Source organism: Monodon monoceros, unplaced genomic scaffold (genome assembly GCF_005190385.1).
Source record: "Monodon monoceros isolate NGI ecotype Baffin Bay Population unplaced genomic scaffold, NGI_Narwhal_1 Super_Scaffold_8, whole genome shotgun sequence".
Taxonomy (NCBI): domain Eukaryota; kingdom Metazoa; phylum Chordata; class Mammalia; order Artiodactyla; family Monodontidae; genus Monodon; species Monodon monoceros.
This window is the reverse complement of record NW_021703785.1, coordinates 11166936-11184355: the sequence shown is the minus strand read 5'-3', so window position 1 is coordinate 11184355 and position 17420 is coordinate 11166936. Positions and strand designations below refer to the sequence as shown.

Sequence of the window (17420 nt, the reverse complement as noted above, 5' to 3'; positions counted from 1 at the left end):
TACAAGGGAATGTTTGTTCCCTCAGCTCCTCTTTGTCTTGTGACGGCAATGCTCTCCCCCAGGAAAGCAGCCCCTTGTGTTTGTCCTACTGTCCCATTAGATGACAAGTTTCTTGAATGTTGGGACTGTGGTTCACCAGGACCCTGGCAGTGTAGTTTGCCAGGTAGGCTTTCGTTCAGCCACAGTTGACTGGAGAAGGAGATCAACAGAAACCTGAGTGCTGGTGCCAGGTCATGGTTTCTCACCTCCGCTGGCTGTGGTTTCATGCTAACACTAAACAAGACCAGAGGACAGTTGAGGTTTACTCTCTGTAATCAAGGGAGTTTCACATATTTCCACACAGCAGATTAAATTCTTTATTCCCTTTGGCCTGGACTTTCAACTGCAAGAGGTCCAGAATGCTCTCTGGTTGCTTCACCTCTGGGACCCTTTACCTGGCCGGGGTTCCCAACTCCTGCTGCTTGAATGCTCTGGTTCCAGCTCTCCCTGCCCTTCGCAGACACAGCCCGCTTGTTCATTTCCACTGTATCTGAGCATCCTGGCCCTGAGCCCTGGCCTGCCCGAGATCACTGCCACTGCTTCATCCCTTGTCATAGGGCCTCTCAGCTTGATCTTGGGCTTCCGGGCTCTGAGGGCCTGCCAGACCTCTCCCTTAGAATTTCCCCTGGCCTCTTGATACTGCAAATCCCAGCAGGTGGTCTATTTTTAAAGCCTCTTTTTTCACAGACTCTGTGGGTTTCAAGAAAACTATCATTCGGAAGTCCCAGTATAAGAAGGGTTGGTGATGTGATTATCAAATATTTATAGGAAACTAAATTCTTAAAGCTCTTTATATTTTAATCCTTTGTGTGAATACCTGTGTTGACCAAAAAATTAATCAATAGTCAATCTAAGAAAGCATGGAAATTTTTATCTGAGCCAACCCAAGGATTATAACCCAGGAGACAGCCTTTCAAAGAGCTCTGAGAACTGTTCCGCAGAGAGAAGGGGGAGGCCGATACACATGTGACTTTGACGAAGGAGTACATGCAGTCAAGCACACATCTTACTAGAAGGTTACTGCTATTTGCAAGGAACAGATACCTTAGTTAATGGTCTTAGTGTTTTTCTAAGTATGCAGAGGTGCAGGAAACTAAGTTTACAACATTTCCTCCTGAAATATCTAACTGTCTTAAGATCCAGTTCTGTCAGTTTTCCCAGAGCACAAAGTGCTTCATCCTGAACTTCGCCTTGAAATCCTTTCAGAGTGTGCCGCTGTAGGTCAGCGACTGCAGTGGCTAATGACTTGATTCTTGGAGAACTGGACGGTGGGCAACTTTGTTTATTCTACAGTCCCTTCCCTTTCAGTCTTAGTATTGACTAAGGTTTGGGAGGCATTTTGTGACCAGTTTTTCCCACTGTGCTTAAGAATGCTCATTCCCAGGTCAGAGGAGGATTTCATTGATAGGCTACTCAGTGCTATTACTGGACTGGGCCCTGTTAACAGTAGTCAAAAGCCTCTGGACCTCCTGTCTTATTAGTCTGTTGTGGTCTAGGAAATGGTTCCCTCTTGTTGCTTCTTCCCGTATCTAGAGTCACGCTGTTACAATCATTGATCTTATAGGACTGTATATTTGGTCAGTGGTTTCAAGTCACCTAATCATCATTTATTTTACCACACATTTGGTAATGCAAAAAAACAATAACCTTGTAAAATAGGCAGAATACAAGTAATATAGCCAGTAAAATTAATAAGGTCATAAGTCAGTATCCAAACCAAGAGCTAAGGTGCAGCCCAGTATCTCCCCAGGTTGTCTGACCAGTCTATTCTGCACCAGTCTCTAAGGAAAATGATATATTGGCATTGTACATAAAGTTCGCCTAAGGTGTCTGCGTGTACAAGGCAAGTGGTGGGTCATTGTGACCATTTACAGGATTGAGTAAGGAGTGTTATCATCTGAGGAGTTACATAGTAGCGCCAGAAGGAGAAAGATTGATCATTGTGGTTGAGCAGGTATTTCTGCCGTAGGGGAGGTCTGGCTAACACATAATGCAGAGGCACAGAGCACGCTAGAGGAGGTGGAGGAGGACAAAATGGGCAGAGAAAATTTTGTGTTTAAATTTTTCTTTTCTTGCCTTAAAATATGAATTTTAAATTCACCACCTGAAACATTTTACAGTAGCACTTTATTTGTTTGACAGCTTGGGGTCATGCTGGTGTATCAGAGGTGTGGACAGGTGAATTCTACCTTTTTGTCACATGGGAAATATGAACTTAGGACCAAAAAAGTGTGTCTACTGGCACCTTTCCAATTTTCTTTAAAAGAATCTAAGATGACATTTTTGGGGGTTTTTGGACTATTCATTCATTCACGATTCTCCCAGCAGGTGCTCTTCTAGGTGCAGAGGCCAAACAGTGATCAAAACCAACCAAAATTCTTCCCCTTCCAGAGCATACATTCAAATAAGTAACCTTAGAATAGAACTTTAAGCCAGTGAGCACAAAAGCCCTACTTTATCCCTGCCAGAATTTGTAGCCGCGCATTTGTTTATTACTGGGTAGGATGTCCTAATTCTTCATAGGATGTTCCTACTAATATTGAACACATAATTTCATAACTGTATATGTGATGGTGAGGGGATAGATATGGGCAAGAGAATGAAGATCTCTGGCCTTCATCAATTCCCTGAAGGAATCTATGACCAAACACCTCCCCATTAAGAACCCGCCCCCTTACTAAATTGTGAGCTCCTTAAGTACAGGCAACAATTATACATTGTCCTTATTTTTTTCTGTATTTCTTTAAAAGGTATATGATTTCATAAAGCATAAATAACACTGTATTAATGGGTTTATAACGTGTATAGGTATAATATAATTAAGACAGAAAAGTAGCACAGTGAATGGGGGTGATGTTAAATGGAATTATACTCTTGAAGTTTCCTATATTTTAACTGAAGTAATTCAGTATTAACTCTAAGCGCCTTATGTGTGTATTGTAATCCCTAGAGCAAACACAAGAAAAAAAATAAGATATTGCTAACAAAATTCCATTAAACAAATTAAAATGAAATACTAAAAAATATTTGCTTAACACAAAAGGAAGTAAGAAAGGAGGAACAAAAAGCAAATGAGATAGAACCAAACAGCAAAATTCAACTATGTCCAGGTAAGTATATTAAGTGTGAATAGGTAAACACATTAATCAAAAGGCAGAGATTGTCAGACTGGATTTAAAAGTAAGAAAGTGCTATATGGCGTCTACAAGACACACTTTAAACACAGACACAAAAAGGGTTGAAAAAGAATGAAGAAAGATTAATCATGGAAATAGAAATCTGAAATGGCCATATTAATATAAGACAAAATAGATTTCTATGTGAGTATTACTCAGAGCAAAGAGGGATTCTTTATTATGATAAAAGGGTCAGTGTACGTGTGCCTAATGACAGCTTCCAAATACACCAACATTTTCCAAATACATGAAGTTAACACAACTATGGACAAATGGACAAATTCACAATCGCTTTGAGACTAAAAAATACAAGTGTTTAATTTTTCACCTAATTCAAATCTCACAGTTCTGATTTGATCAATTTTTTTCATATTTCGTTATATTTATAACAATATTTTGCTGTCTTCAGCTAAATCAGTGTGATTTTGCTGTTATACAGCTCCATTTTCTATCTTGCTTTTTATCCAGATCTTCAGAAAAGAAATCCTTACTTCCTCGCCTCCAATTCATTATATATTTTTGCCATATTTACTTCCTGTCTCTTTCTTTATTACATATATATATATTTGTTACAGAGAGTGCTGCCCCCGACGCCTCCCCTTCCTTCTTCCCTTATCATCCTGCTGCAGAAGAAACCACATTCCGTGGTTCTGTACTTACTACATGAGTATGTGTCCATAAGCAGTAAATACTAGCATGTTGTGTTTTGAAGTTTTGCAAAAAGATGAATACAAAATGTAATACCTTTTTAGAAACATATCAATACATGTACACCGAGTGTGTTTAACTGCCGTTTAGTATTTTGAGGGATGAATAAACCACTCTTTAACCATTCCTCTCCTGGGACACTGTTCCCTAGCTGTTACACAGAGCTTTGCAATTGAGAATTTCCTGAAATATACCTTTGGCAGCTCTGCTGGGTATTGTCAAATTGCTCTCCCCAGTGGTCGGGCCACTTTGCCTTCCCTCAGGACTGTGGGAGAATTCTCAGTTCCCCCTCATCCTCACGAAAACTTGAAACCAGGTTTTTCAATTTTTGCTAATTTTTATTATGTTTAACATTGTTCAGTTAAGATTTGCAATTCTCTAAAGGTAAGTGAGGATAAACATCCTTTCATGTGCTTGTTGGACATTTGAATTTCCTTTTCTGAAATTGCCTTTTCATCTGCTTTATGAATTGGGTTGACTGTCTTCTTACAAATGGATAGTTTCTTTATGTTCTGACGCTACCTTTCTTGAGGACAAGAATCCTAAGGACCTTCTCCCAGGCTCTTGTCGTGTTTCCCTTCATTTATGGTAACTTTGGGCCCCCTGTAGCTTTCATTTTATTTATTTGTTTGTTTATTTGTTTTTGGCTGCATTGGGTCTTTGTTGCTGTGCATGGGCTTTCTCTAGTTGCGTCGAGCGGGGGCTACTCTTCGTTGTGGTGTGCGGGCATGCAGTAGCTTCTCTGGTTGAGGAGCACGGGCTCTAGAACGCAGGCTCAGTAGTTGTGGCGCACGGGCTGAGTTGCTCCACGGCATGTGGGATCTTCCCTGACCAGGGCTCAAACCCGTGTCCCCTGCATTGGCAGGCGGATTCTTAACTACTGCGCCACCAGGGAAGTCCCCCACTGTAGCTTTTAAATTGTAAAGTAGATGAATGTGTGTTTTCTTTTATAGTTTGGGCTTTATGTTTCTTATTTAAATATCCGTCCTCATCCCAGTGCCAAAAAGATGTTCCTTCTGTATTTTGTGCAGAAAGATTTACAGTTTTATAAATTATATTTGTGTCCTTAATCCATTGGGAATTTATGTGTGGTGTCAGGAAGGGAGAGCTGTTTTGTCTTTATCCTTATGTGTGGCCCGTGTATGTTTTTTCCCGTTTAACGCACCCGTTTCTGCTGTGAACCAGGTGCCTTGTACTCGAGTCTTTTTCTCTGTTCTTGCTCTTTACATCGATTTGAGTAGCTCTCCGTAAAGACCACACTGTTTTAATCACTCAGACTTTATAGCATACTTTGAAATCTGATAGGCCTTATTATGTTTCCCAAAAATTATCTTGACTCTTCTGGATCACTTATTCTTTATTTTTAAATCTTTTTATTGTGATACATAACACACACCCAACTGTGCGTCAACTATAAATGTCATGAAGCCAAACAAATCACTATGAAGCGGACGCACCCGTAAAACCCTGTGCAGGTCAGAGCACTGCCGGCCCCCGGAGCCCCAGTGCCCCTCCCTTCTGTGACTGCTCTCCTGGCGCACCGCAGATGGTCATCACCACCATGCTTTGCTTTATGGTTTTTCCACTTGACTGATCCATTTACAAAGTGGGGTCATAATATATGCAATCTTTTGGGTCCAGCTTCTTTTTCCCAACATTATGTTTCTAAAAATTTAAACCTTAATATTCCATACAAATTTTAGGATTGTTATTTAAGTTCCAACCAAAAAACCCCAAGAGTCTCTTTTGTATTATATTGAATATATATATATTAATATGGTGAAAATTGATGTCTTAACAATTTTGCATCTTCCCATTCGCAGATGTGATGTTATGATATCTTTATTTATTACTAGAGGTTTTTTTTAATGTCCCTTATTATAGTTTTTTAGTTTTCTATAAAGGCCTTATATATTTTTTATTAAATTTATTCCTAAGTATCTCATTGTTTTTGTTGCTGTTGTCTGCTCACAGCTCATTGTTTTTCCTTCCTCTAGGCAGTCAGTATTTGATCTCTGGTTACTTTTGTTGACTTAAAGAAAAATGCACAACATAAGAGTTGTGAGTTTAAGGTTTATTCAGGGTCTTACTGAGGACTGTAGCCTCAGCCATAGCTCTGAGGAACCGCTCCAAAGAAGTAGGGGAGGCGCCAGTATAATAAATTATGAATTTTTTGGCTGTGAAATACATCTAGTCAAGCATACATCTCAGTCAAAGATTACCGCCAATCAGAAAGAGCAGAATCTCAAGTTAATTTTAGTGCTTTTCTTTGTGTGTGAAGGTGCAAGAATCTGGGGTCATTGAAATTCTTCCTGAGATATGCATCTAGCCCTCTAGGGGCGTGTTTATCTAAAGCACAGAGTGCCTCATCCGGATTTTTCACCCTGAATTCTCCTCAGGGTGTGCTGTCAGCGGGTGACTGCTGTGGGTTGTGACTTACCCTTATATAATGAGCTATGCTCTTTTGTTCTTTTTCACACTTTTAAGGATTTCTTTCTCTGTTTCACTATAATGGATCTAGATATAAATTTCATTATGTTATCTACCTTGGGACTATTGCATTTTCAATCTGAGTATCTATATTCTTTATTAATTCTGGAAAACTCAGCTATTATCTGTTGAAATATAGTCCCTTTCTTCCTATATTTCTTCTGTTGTCTTCTTCTGGAAGTTCTATGAGACATACACGGAAGGCCTCTCTGTCTGTATGAAGTCCACACATGTAGAGTCCCTGGCCTCCCCTGTTGGCCTGCTCTACCCGCTCCAGAGCCTCTTTGATGCAGGCCCTGCAGAGCTTTTACCTTCTCCCCGTAGAGAAGGGAGAGGGTAGATAGGGGCTCTGCTGGGTGAGGGGAGGCATTGGAGTTGCTTCTTGCACAGAGTTCTGTGACCCTCCACTTCACTCCCACCTTCACAGTACCTGGTGCCTCTAATCCCTGAGTCCGTGGCGGGGGGCGGGGGGGGACCCTCTCCCTCATTTGGATTTACCCTTCTCGTATGCTAAGTATTTCTAACTACTCAATGTGTTCCTGGTGCCTCTAATCCCTGAGTCCGTGGCGGGTGGAGGGGCGGACCCTCTCCCTCATTTGGATTTACCCTTCTCGTATGCTAAGTATTTCCAACTACTCAATGTGTTCCTGGTGCCTCTAATCCCTGAGTCCGTGGCTGGTGGTGTGGGGACCCTCTCCCTCATTTGGATTTACCCTTCTCACATGCTAAGTATTTCTAACTACTCAATGTGTTCCTGGTGCCTCTAATCCCTGAGTCCGTGGCGGTGGGGGAGGACCCTCTCCCTCGTTTGGATTTACCCTTCTCATTCTTACTGGCCAATATGTTTTCCAATGTGTTTTCCATTTTGTTAGTGTGGTTGAGGATTACAGATGCTTTCTAGTTTCAGTGAATGTGAAGTTTGTTTCTGTTTTTGTTTTCTTAGTTGTTTTGTACCATTTTTGAGAGAAGTAGCATAGAAATTATTTGAAACCGAAAGTCCTTTTTCATTCACTCTTCAACCTCCTCCAGTGTGTCTTTTGCTCCTACCACTGCACCAAAACTGTTCTTAATTTTGCCATATCCAACAGTCATCTTCTTCCTCTCTCTGTCTTACTTGAACTCTGGGCTACATTAGACATAGCTGACTATTCCCATCTTAAAACACTGTTCTCTTAGCTTCAGTGGTACTAAACTCTCGTAGTTTCCTTCTTCTCACTGTCAGCCCCTTCTCAGATTTCTTTACTGGCTTCTCCTACTCTGTCCATCCACAAAATGCTGGTATACCCTGGGTTCAGTCCTAAGTCCTCTTCTTTCCTCTGTAATAACATCCCCTGCCCTCATTATCTCCTGTAGTCCTGTTGCTTTAAACACAGTCTTATACCATTGACTCCCAAATCTTTATCTCTGCAAACTTTTCTCTTGAGTTCCAGATTTTTATATCCAACAACCCTCTTGATAGCTCCACTAAGATTTCTAATGGATACTCCCAAGCTCATTCCTGCATTGCACTCGCTGTTTTCTCTGCCTGAAACGTTCTTCCTCCAGTTCATCAAATCACTGGCACCTCACTATCCTTAAGAACTCTGCTCAAGTGTCACTTCCACCCGACCTAAAGAAGGTCCTTGCTCCAAGTCACCTTATTTTATTTCCTTCATAGATCTTGTCTGGAATTGTTTTGTGTGTTTACTGTCCAATCTCCGTATTGATCACGATTACCTCTGTAAGAGTAGGGCTTTATTTATCTTGTCTTCTGCTATACTTTAAGTGCCTAGAACAGCACCTGGTATATAGCAGATGCTCAATAAATTTTTGCCTAATTAGTTAATTTAAGTTTTATTAGTAAAACATTGAAGTGTACTTTTCTCTTGCTAGACAGAAATTTGTCAAATATGTTCTAATTTGGTGTGAATAACTTATCCTAAGAATCAAATTCACAAAATTAAAGATTTGTCTTTAACAAAGGAATAGCCATTCTCATTTTTACCTAGGAAACCATAGAGACTCCTTAGACTTCTCTTACCATATAAATTGCCTTAAAGATGAAAAACAGCCTTATTCGTAAACAGAATTGTTAATTGCTAACTATTGGCAAGGATTTTAAAATCTAGGAAAAATACTTGCAAATTTTATTAAAACAACTGTATACATTTTAGGTAGCCTTTATTTTCTGATAAATGTATTTACATATTTGATACTGATGCTGGGTCACATCATCGAATATCAAAGTTGTTTTCTCTCGGTGTCTCTCTCTGATGGCCATCTGCCAATAAGAATAACCACAGAGTTAGTACAACGTGAAAGTGTTTTGATAATCAAATATTTCATGGCTTTTTTTAAAAAGACAGCATTGTTTTTTTAAATATTGTACCAGTACTTTGAGTGTTAAATAGTTAGGATTTTGCTATCTCTTCTAACTTAATAAAAACACATTTGTTTACTGAGTAAATTCAATTTTTTGTTGGTTTGTGCTGCTTAGTATCCTGCAACCTGGTAGGAGCTCTGGTCTGTCACCTAACACTACAACAGTGAAGGAAAACACCATCTGAAGTGTTTTGCGGTTATTGATTTCTATGTTAAGTATGTTCTTTAACATTTTATGACATTTCAACAATCCAGTTGGACGCTTTTTCTTTTAGATTTCCGGGCTCTGCTACAACAGCAAAATGTTACAAGTTCATGAGGTGCTCTGCGTCCCCAGCTGGATGGCAAAGTTCTGTTCTTGGACACTTGAGCCCATCTTCTCATCTTCAGAGCCCACCAGCGAGGCCAGAATCGGGATGGGGGCCACGGTAGACATTCAGAGACAGCAGAGGATGGAGCTGCTGGACCGGCAGCTGTTGCTGTCACAGTTTGCACAAGTGAGGCGGCAAAGACAGCAGCAGGTAAACGATAACGATCACAATGGAAAATTCAGAAATACTCAGGGGCCTGCGTAAACTTCTCCTTTGAGACTGTATGTGTGGTAGAGTCTACATTTCATTCCTGTGCATTGTATCATAGATACCTTGACATGTTTCCAAGTGGAATGTAGGTCTCTGATAGTGGCTATTCTTAGTGTTTTCTTTTTAAGGTAAAAAAAGTAACTTGCAGCTGAAAGACTGGTCAGACTGGACATTCTTGCTCCACTTCTATAAGCATGATTTCTTAGAGAAACACCAAGCCTAGTTAACAAGACGGGATATTTATCTGTTTTTATCATCTTGTAAAAGCCACAGTGTCTTCCTGTTAAAATGCTTATTATTGTGTGCTCTGGACTGAAGAGCAAATGTCAAACTTCTTGATTTTCCTTGGTTGCAATGGAGAATATGAAGGTAAGAAAATTTTCAAGGGAAGAACCAGCAAGTAGATCAGATAAATGCTCTGTTTTCTTAACCTTGTCATTAATCGTCAGGAAATACTGAGCATTTATCCACAAAAACTGCTCTATCCAAGCAATCCAACACCACACTCGTCTTTCCAGGGTTACTCTGCGTCAGGCTGAAACCTCATACCTGGTCCTTCTTTGGCACTTCTGTGATCCAGTCCATTGGGTTCCTCGTTTCTTGTCTCCATCCCCTTTACCCTCTGGGGTATGAGAGAGAGTTCTGTTCTCTCCTGCCATCTCCCGATCTCCTGCCTGCATTGCGTGTGAGAAGTAGGTCTTCATCATGTGTGGTCTGGAAAGTGAAATCAGGTGTGATGTCCCTGGACGTCAGTGGAGAGGTGGGTCCCAGAGTTTCTATCTGGGGTGGGAAGAAGGGGACCCCTTATCAATGGGCCGAGTCTGCAGGTAAAAGAGAGAAGTGAAGGCTGTTCCCTACAGGTGTATTTGAATTTGAGGTGACTCTGGAACATACAACAAAGGTGCCCCTGATGTAGTTGAACATGGAGGACAGACATCACTCTTGGAGAGGTCAGAGCCGTAGGTGCAGATCATGGATTAAGTGTGTAGGGTTGGGAGGTGAGTCCTGTAGGAGAATCACATCCAGGATGAATGTAGGCTATAGGCTAAGCCTGCATTTAGCAGGAGGAAGAGGTAGATCCTTTGAGGAAACAGAGGAAATAATGAAAAGTATGAGAACTCAGAACAACCGGTGTCCAAAAAACTGAGTACTAATGAGTATAAATATTTTCTGATAGAATGGACAGAGCTATGAGGGAGAGAAAGAAGTAGTGTATGATTCTGAGGTTTCTGGCTTAGCCAAGGAGAGAGATCAATGACAGCACCATCCCACCAACATCAGAAGAGCAGGCGATGGGAAATACATTGACTGAGGTACCTTCAGGCCGCCTGGGGGGAGATTCCCTGGTAGATAGCTGTGGTCTTGTGCTCATAAGCAAAATGAGAGGTTGCGTTTCTGAGGTTGGTGTCCCCAGGCAAACTCTCGTGTGTGAAGTGGATCGGAGAATGCCGTCAGGATGAGCATCTTTGGGGGGTGGTGGTGAAGGGCAGAGGGAGACTTCGAGCCCCAGTCACAAAGAAGGCCCGAGCTAAGCTTACGGTGCCCAAGCCCCGGAGTTGCGAGAGACCTTCCGAGTCGTCCCAGATTCAGAAAGGTGTTGGCGCAGATTGCAGGCACCTCTCCCCAGATGCACGCCATCCACAGAGCAGATGTTACTTGAGAACCATCAGGTGCCCGCCCCCCGGCAGCCGGAAGATGGAGCGCTGGTCCTGAAGGAGGGGGAGGATCTGGGTCGCAGACCCGTCCAGAGCATCCGCCCCTCGTGCTGCTTGGATCTTCTTGTTTTACTTAAGTTCTCGGAGCAACACCTCCAAGATTGCAGTGGTGCTTTTTTCCCAGGAGAAACCTTCAAGAGGAAGGTCAGCAGGACAGACTGCATCCCCTTCTGCTGAAGCCGGTCTCGAGGATACACTGATGACCATCTCCGTCGTCTGTTGTCCACTTGAGAGTCCCCACCCTTGGCTGGAAGACTTACATGATGAAGCGACACATGCTGTCATCCCTGTGGGGTCTGGGTCCCCGGTCCCCAAGGCCTTCCCGGCTGTGGCTGCTGCACTTGTCTGTTTACTGTAGAAACTGGGTGAGGAAGTACAAGAGATGCCCTCGCAGATCACCCGAGTGCCGCCCATGATCTTCCCTCCCCTTTTTGTGCCCGTGGCCGTAGCTTTTCCTGGTGGTCAGGATTAATTACTCCTGCCAGGATAATGACTCCTTTCCTTGCCTGCCGGTCTTTTGGCACAAGAGCCCAAACTGACTGGGCAACAGCTGTAACTTAAGATGTAACAGTATTCTTGCTTCGTCCCCGATGGAAGCGTTCCCTTCCTGTGAGCCGAGCTCTGTAAACCACGGAATCCAGAGTTGTGGGACGGGAAGCCCAGATTCCCCAAGTGGGTCACCTTGAGGGAGGATAGTCAGGGCCACTTCTCCTTCCATCCCTTGTTTCCAAGAGCCGTGTGTTCCGCCTACTGGGGACACAGCACCCGTGTGAAGGTTGTTGATTTAGGGTCTGTACTGCACACTAGAGCCTCAAGCGCTGTCCTTGGCGGGTACCATCTCCAGGTTGGCGTCTCACTCCCACCTTCACCTGGCTACCCATTGGTCTGGCGACATGGTAGCGCCTGGGTCGTGCTGTGTGAGGGTCAGGGTATCCCGTGGTCTTGGCACTGCCGCGCCCTCTTTGCTAGAAGCGGGCCTTGTGGTCTGATGTGATGTCATCTGGAACCCTGGTCGGTGCCTCATGCCCTCTGTCAACCCGCAGAGGTGGTGCTTAGCGACAGAGAAGGCAGGCAGCCCCATAACCAGAAAATGTGTCAGTTCCAGGTAAAGTGAATTGCTGCCTATAATAGTCAACACAGGTCGCCCGCGCAGAGCACCGCAGACTGGGCAGCTTCAGTAACAAGCCTTTCCTCATTGTTCTAGAGGCTAGAAGTCCAAGATCAAGATACCGTCAGGGTTGGTTTCTAGTGAGGACTGTCCTTGGCTCGCAGGCAACCACCTTCTTGCTGTGTCCTCACATAGCCTTTTCTTGGCGCCTGCATGTTCCTGGTGTCCCTTCTTATAAGGACACCAGTCCCATTGGATTAGGGAGGGCCCCATCTTTATGACCTCATCTAACCTTAATTACCTTTTTAAAGTCCCTGTCTCCAAATACGGTCACATTGGGGGTTAGGGACTTCAGCCTATGAGTTTTCGGGGGGGGCATGTTTCAGTCCATAACGGTGCCCCTTCCAGACTGAAAAGGGCCCAGTATAGTCTACCTGGCTCTATGACTGCTGGTTCTCCTTGACGGGTGGTGGCGTACGTATCAGGGCTCAGCACTGCTCTCTGTTACCCTGGAAGCTAAGTCCACGTTAGTGAGTGGGGCCCATGCACAGTGGGGCTCCTTCCCGGCCATCTTGGCTGCTCTGTTCACCTGCCAGCCCTGGGATGGCCAGTGACAGAGGCTGGCTGACGTCAGTCTGCCGAGTCATTCTGTCTCTCTCTTCTGTGCTGGGTGTTCACGGTAAACACTGGAACCTAGATGTCACACTTCATGCCTGTTCCTTGGCTGGACCCACATGACTCTTCCCAGGCCCCCTTGTCCCCTACCTTCCCATCCCCTGACCACCTAACCAAGTCATTCACCACGTCCAGTGAGTCCCTAGGTGTTATTTACCTCAGGCCACCTCTCTTTCCATGCAAAGCGGATGACCAAGTGCACTGCCCAAGCCCTACCCATTGGGAGCATTTGTCCCCGTCACTGTTCTTCAAGGTGACCCCTGAGTGGAGCTATAGTGCAGCCACGGTCTCTTTTCAGCTTTCAGTTGTGTACCAAGCCAACCCATCTATGAACCGAATTTGGCCATTTTCCTCCTTGTCACTTGGTGGTTAGGGACCCACCCCCATGTAGCAGGAGGTGTGAACTGGAGAAGAGGTTTTTATACAACAGAGGTTATCGACATGGTGGTCTTGGCGGACCTGCTTGTGCAGCTTGCCTGCGCCCCCCTCACTGCTCGTGCTGACCCTGGATACACCACTTATGTCGGACGATGGCTTTCTTTGGTCGCACCTGACCACAGAACTTGGTAGGTCTCACACTTCTGACCACGCGCTCACTCTGTACCCGTGGTCAGGCACTTCCTGTCCCCCAGGGTCCAGCAGCAGTGTTTCGAAAGTGCGTAATTCTCTGCTGTGTATGCGTGCCCTTGCTCCAGTGCCCTGGGCGTCCGCATCATGGTGGTCCTCTGTGGCTCGCTGCAGACTCCACCCGTTGTCTTCCCCACCACAGATACTTCGAATATCAGTATCTGCCGGGTTGCACAGCCCAAGCATCCATGACCGAACCAGACCAAAATCCCCACCCTCTTGGAGAGGGCCTTCCAGCCGGGCGGCTGTGAAGTGACGTCCTTTGGTCTGTGGCTCTCCCCACCGCGTGGCAGGCTCTTCCACTTTCCGAGGTCAGTCTTGCCCACAGTTCAGAATCCCAGCCCCTGGGCTCTTGCCGCAGACTTCTCATTGTGCTGGAGAGAAGAGCGTGTGGTTCTTTAGTCCGGGGCTTACTCAGCGCCCTCCTCATTTCTTCCCAGCGTCGGCCTCGAGAAACACAGCTGTCTCCTCTGTGTCCCCTGAGGCTCGGGGATGCCGGTCTGCCCAGAGACACACAGCTGCCAGCAGGGCTGCAGACTAGGGGCCCAGATGTGTCCGATTCCAGGACCTCTGTGTGTGTGTGTGTTGTTGTTGGTTTTTTTCCTTTCCTTTTTTACTTCGGCTGTCAGGAAACTCAATGCCAAGTTTAGTATTCAATCAAAGTTAGAACTTGTGCTTCCATCTTCTATGTTTTTAAAATACCTTTTTTGATTGTTTTAGTGTCCTTGTATCTTACTGTAGGCCTTCTCAAATTCTGTTATTGCATTTAAGATAAGTCTCTCACTTGTCTACAAACTGTGGGTTTTCAAATGTTTTTCATAGAACCCAGAATTTATTTGGTCCAAAAACCAATCAGTTCCTAGTTACTGTACATTAGAGTGATCTGTTTGCAGTTTTTAATTTCAAGCACTCCAAAATAATGCCGAAGTCTTGTTTGAGTGTAATTCCTTTGCGCGTCTTTTGCCTGCTTCTGTCGGATTTTGTCTCGCCGCCTGGCAGCTGCTGCTTTGTGCTCACTGTCGCCTACCCGCCCGTGGTCCGCACTTGGCTCTGCGGTCGCAGTCAGCCAGTGGTCATTACTGAGACAGTGACCAAGACTGGTGGGGACTCGGTGGGCACCTAAGAAGTGAAAAACCTGTCTTTTCCCTTAATGAGTTTGTGATCAACGTCAGGGAGCTCAGCAGATACACTTGAATTAGAGAAACATCCAAGAACGATGAAATATAGACCGGAGTGCACGGGGCAGTAAGACACCCAGGAAGGCGCCATTGGGGGTCCTGTTACTGTGAGAGGAGGTTTCAGCGGCTAGAAGGATGGGCAGGATGTGGGCAGGCGGAGAGGATGAGGCAGGTCATCCCAGAGGAGAGAACCAGCCAGAGGGAGGGAGGCATGGAGGTGATAAGGAGGCCTGAAAGGGGAAGGCCTCGAGGAGACATGGGGGGCTGAGGTGGTAGGGTACCTAGTGACAGAGAGAAGTAACACAGCGACTGTAATCAAGGGAGGTGTTTTTCAACCCAACGGCAGAGTTGGATTTTGACATTGGAGGCTGTCAAAAGTGGTTTAGTCAGTTGTAAAGGTAGGACAGGTATCTCAGAGAAATTCCTCTCATTGCAGCATGTGAGATGGGTGGAGAAAGGAGAGACCATGGAGGAAAAGACCAACAGGAGATTTTAGAAATCCAGCGCTCTGCTCTGTGAATGCCTGGCCGGGATAATGGCCAGCTCCTCACTGGGCTCCTAACCGGCATTGTCCCCTGAGGTCCAGCCCGCTGATCTCTCCCCCTGCACACTCGCAGTCCATGGCTCTCCCCTCTGTGCTAAGCTCATGGCTCCCAGACTTAGACCTATGGTCTAGACCTCCTCTCTCCTGGGCTCCAGACCTAAATATCCTACTGCCTGCCGGGCATCTCCACTTGAATGCCCCACAGGCACCGGAAATTTACCCTTGCTTTGCTAAATTGGCTTCTCTGTCTCACTCCCTCCCGGATGGAAAGCACCATCGTCCACCCAGAGGCCCAAACCAGAACACTGTGGCTTCCCCTTGGACTCTTCCCTCCTGCATCCGTGTCCCTCGTGTCCCCTCCCTCACCTGCACCCCAGAGAGTCTACCTTCTCGCCGTCAACCCACCACTCCCTCTCTCTTCATCCCCCTGCCTTAGTTCAGGCCACCGATGTCACTCACCTAATAAAAGCTTGTCACAACTGCCTCCCTCTCCCGGCCCTGCCCCACACTCCAGCCCCCAGGGCGAGCTCTGTGAAGGCGCAAACCTGATTGTCTCACTCCTACCAAAGTCCTTCAGAGGCCCTCCTGAGCCTACAAGGCAGTTCTCGCTGGCTACACAAGGCCCCCGCCTGCTTTTTAGCCCCTGCCTTCCCCCAGCCCCCAGCAGCCTCAGGCTAGTCACTCCGAACTGTTCACAGTTCATCTCAGCCCCGTGTTGTTTCTCACTTCTTGCCTCTTCATCTACCCTTCCCTCTGCCAACAACAAACTTCCCCTGAACCGACTTCCCCACCGCACCCCATCTCACCCACATACGGTCTCTGCTTGCCCAACTCTTGCTCACTCTTGAGTAAACTTTCTGAAATCCCCTCCTCTGGGAAGCCCTCTCCAGCCTCCCGGGCAGCACTGACCCTCTGTCTGTCCTTAGAGCCCCTGGCGTCTTTCCTGACCTCGCCACTCCCGCCCCTCACCATTGACTCACGTCCCATCTGTGCCCGTGGTGTGTCTTGGGGTGGGGGTGGGGCCTTTCCATTGTGTCTCTAATGTGTGAATAATGCCTGGCATGTGGTAGGCACCCATACATTTGGAGAATTAGTGACTCGATATGTATATAATAAATATTTGCAGAATTTCTTAATGTACTGAGGCCAGCTGAATACAGGTGAGTAGTCCTGGCTGGAAACTATACAGCTATCCTCTGAGAGGACAAACCACTAAAGACAGCCCGAGACCCATGTTCAGGGAGAGCAGAGAGGAGGAAGAAGGAATTCCAGGGGGCGGGGAGGAATCCGGGAGAGTTCAGTGGCACAGCAGCCGGGAGAGGAGTGTTTCAGGAAGAATGGGAGAGGGGGTGCTCAACAGATTCAGAGGCTACCCTCCCACCCCCCAAAAAAGGCCAGGCAGAGACAATGACGAGGAGAAGATCACAAGAGTCAGCAAGAGTTGGCTCGCTCTTGAAAGGAGTTTCAGCGGGAACGCACGCACCACGTTAAGAAGTAGTGCAGGGTTTGGAAGCAGAGGAAGGGCAAGCATCACTTGTGCCCTGGCCAGCCAGCCTCATCCTAGGACATTGCCACGGGAGTCACATCTTGGTTCTTGAAAGTGAACTCTGGCGTTGCACTTCTGAAGCAGTTGTAACGTGCTCTGCAGCGAATACGCCTCCATGGCTCTAAAGGGCAGTGAGCAGTGTGATGGCTCTGCAGACCTTGCTTCATCTGCAGCTTACAGGGTCCGTGCACAGTGTCCTGAAGTTCATCATCAGGCCCAGTGACATGACCTTTCTGGACACTTCCACGGTGGTCACTACGCAGAAGCTTTCGGCTGATTGGCTTACGGACTCATTGTGATGAGGGCTGAGTGGACGACATAATAACGCCCGGTCCCTTTCTTCCAGCTCTCATCTCCCCCACGGCAGAGCTTTCCCGCTCTTCTGTACATTGATGTAGCAGCAGCATGTCAGTCACACATTGAGTCTACTCCCACCAGCTTCTTGCTCTCAGGTTCACTCCCCGCCCCCAATAGGGGTGCTGGCTCCATGGTCGGTGACGTTGCCGAGTCATTTTGGTACTAGCAGCTGCGGATCATTTTCCACTGCTGGGACCGTTACATAACTTTTCATGGGTTCGTGCTTTATTCATTCACCGAGTAGCATTTGAATTCTTGAAGGACAGGAGCTGTGTGCTCCACTTATTTACGCCTCTCTTGGTTCCACTGCAGTGT

General features: G+C 45.9%; 1 protein-coding gene across 3 annotated transcripts in view; it reads left to right on the top strand.

The window, feature by feature from the left end:
* Nucleotides 1-17420, top strand: part of UBAC2 (UBA domain containing 2) — a 156525-nt gene that overhangs the window by 109371 nt on the left and 29734 nt on the right. For all 3 annotated transcript variants that reach the window (XM_029210298.1, XM_029210296.1, XM_029210295.1), the window contains one exon: nt 9050-9295. In XM_029210298.1, coding sequence (XP_029066131.1) covers nt 9050-9295 — 246 coding nt within the window. The remainder of the gene's footprint in view (nt 1-9049; nt 9296-17420) is intronic.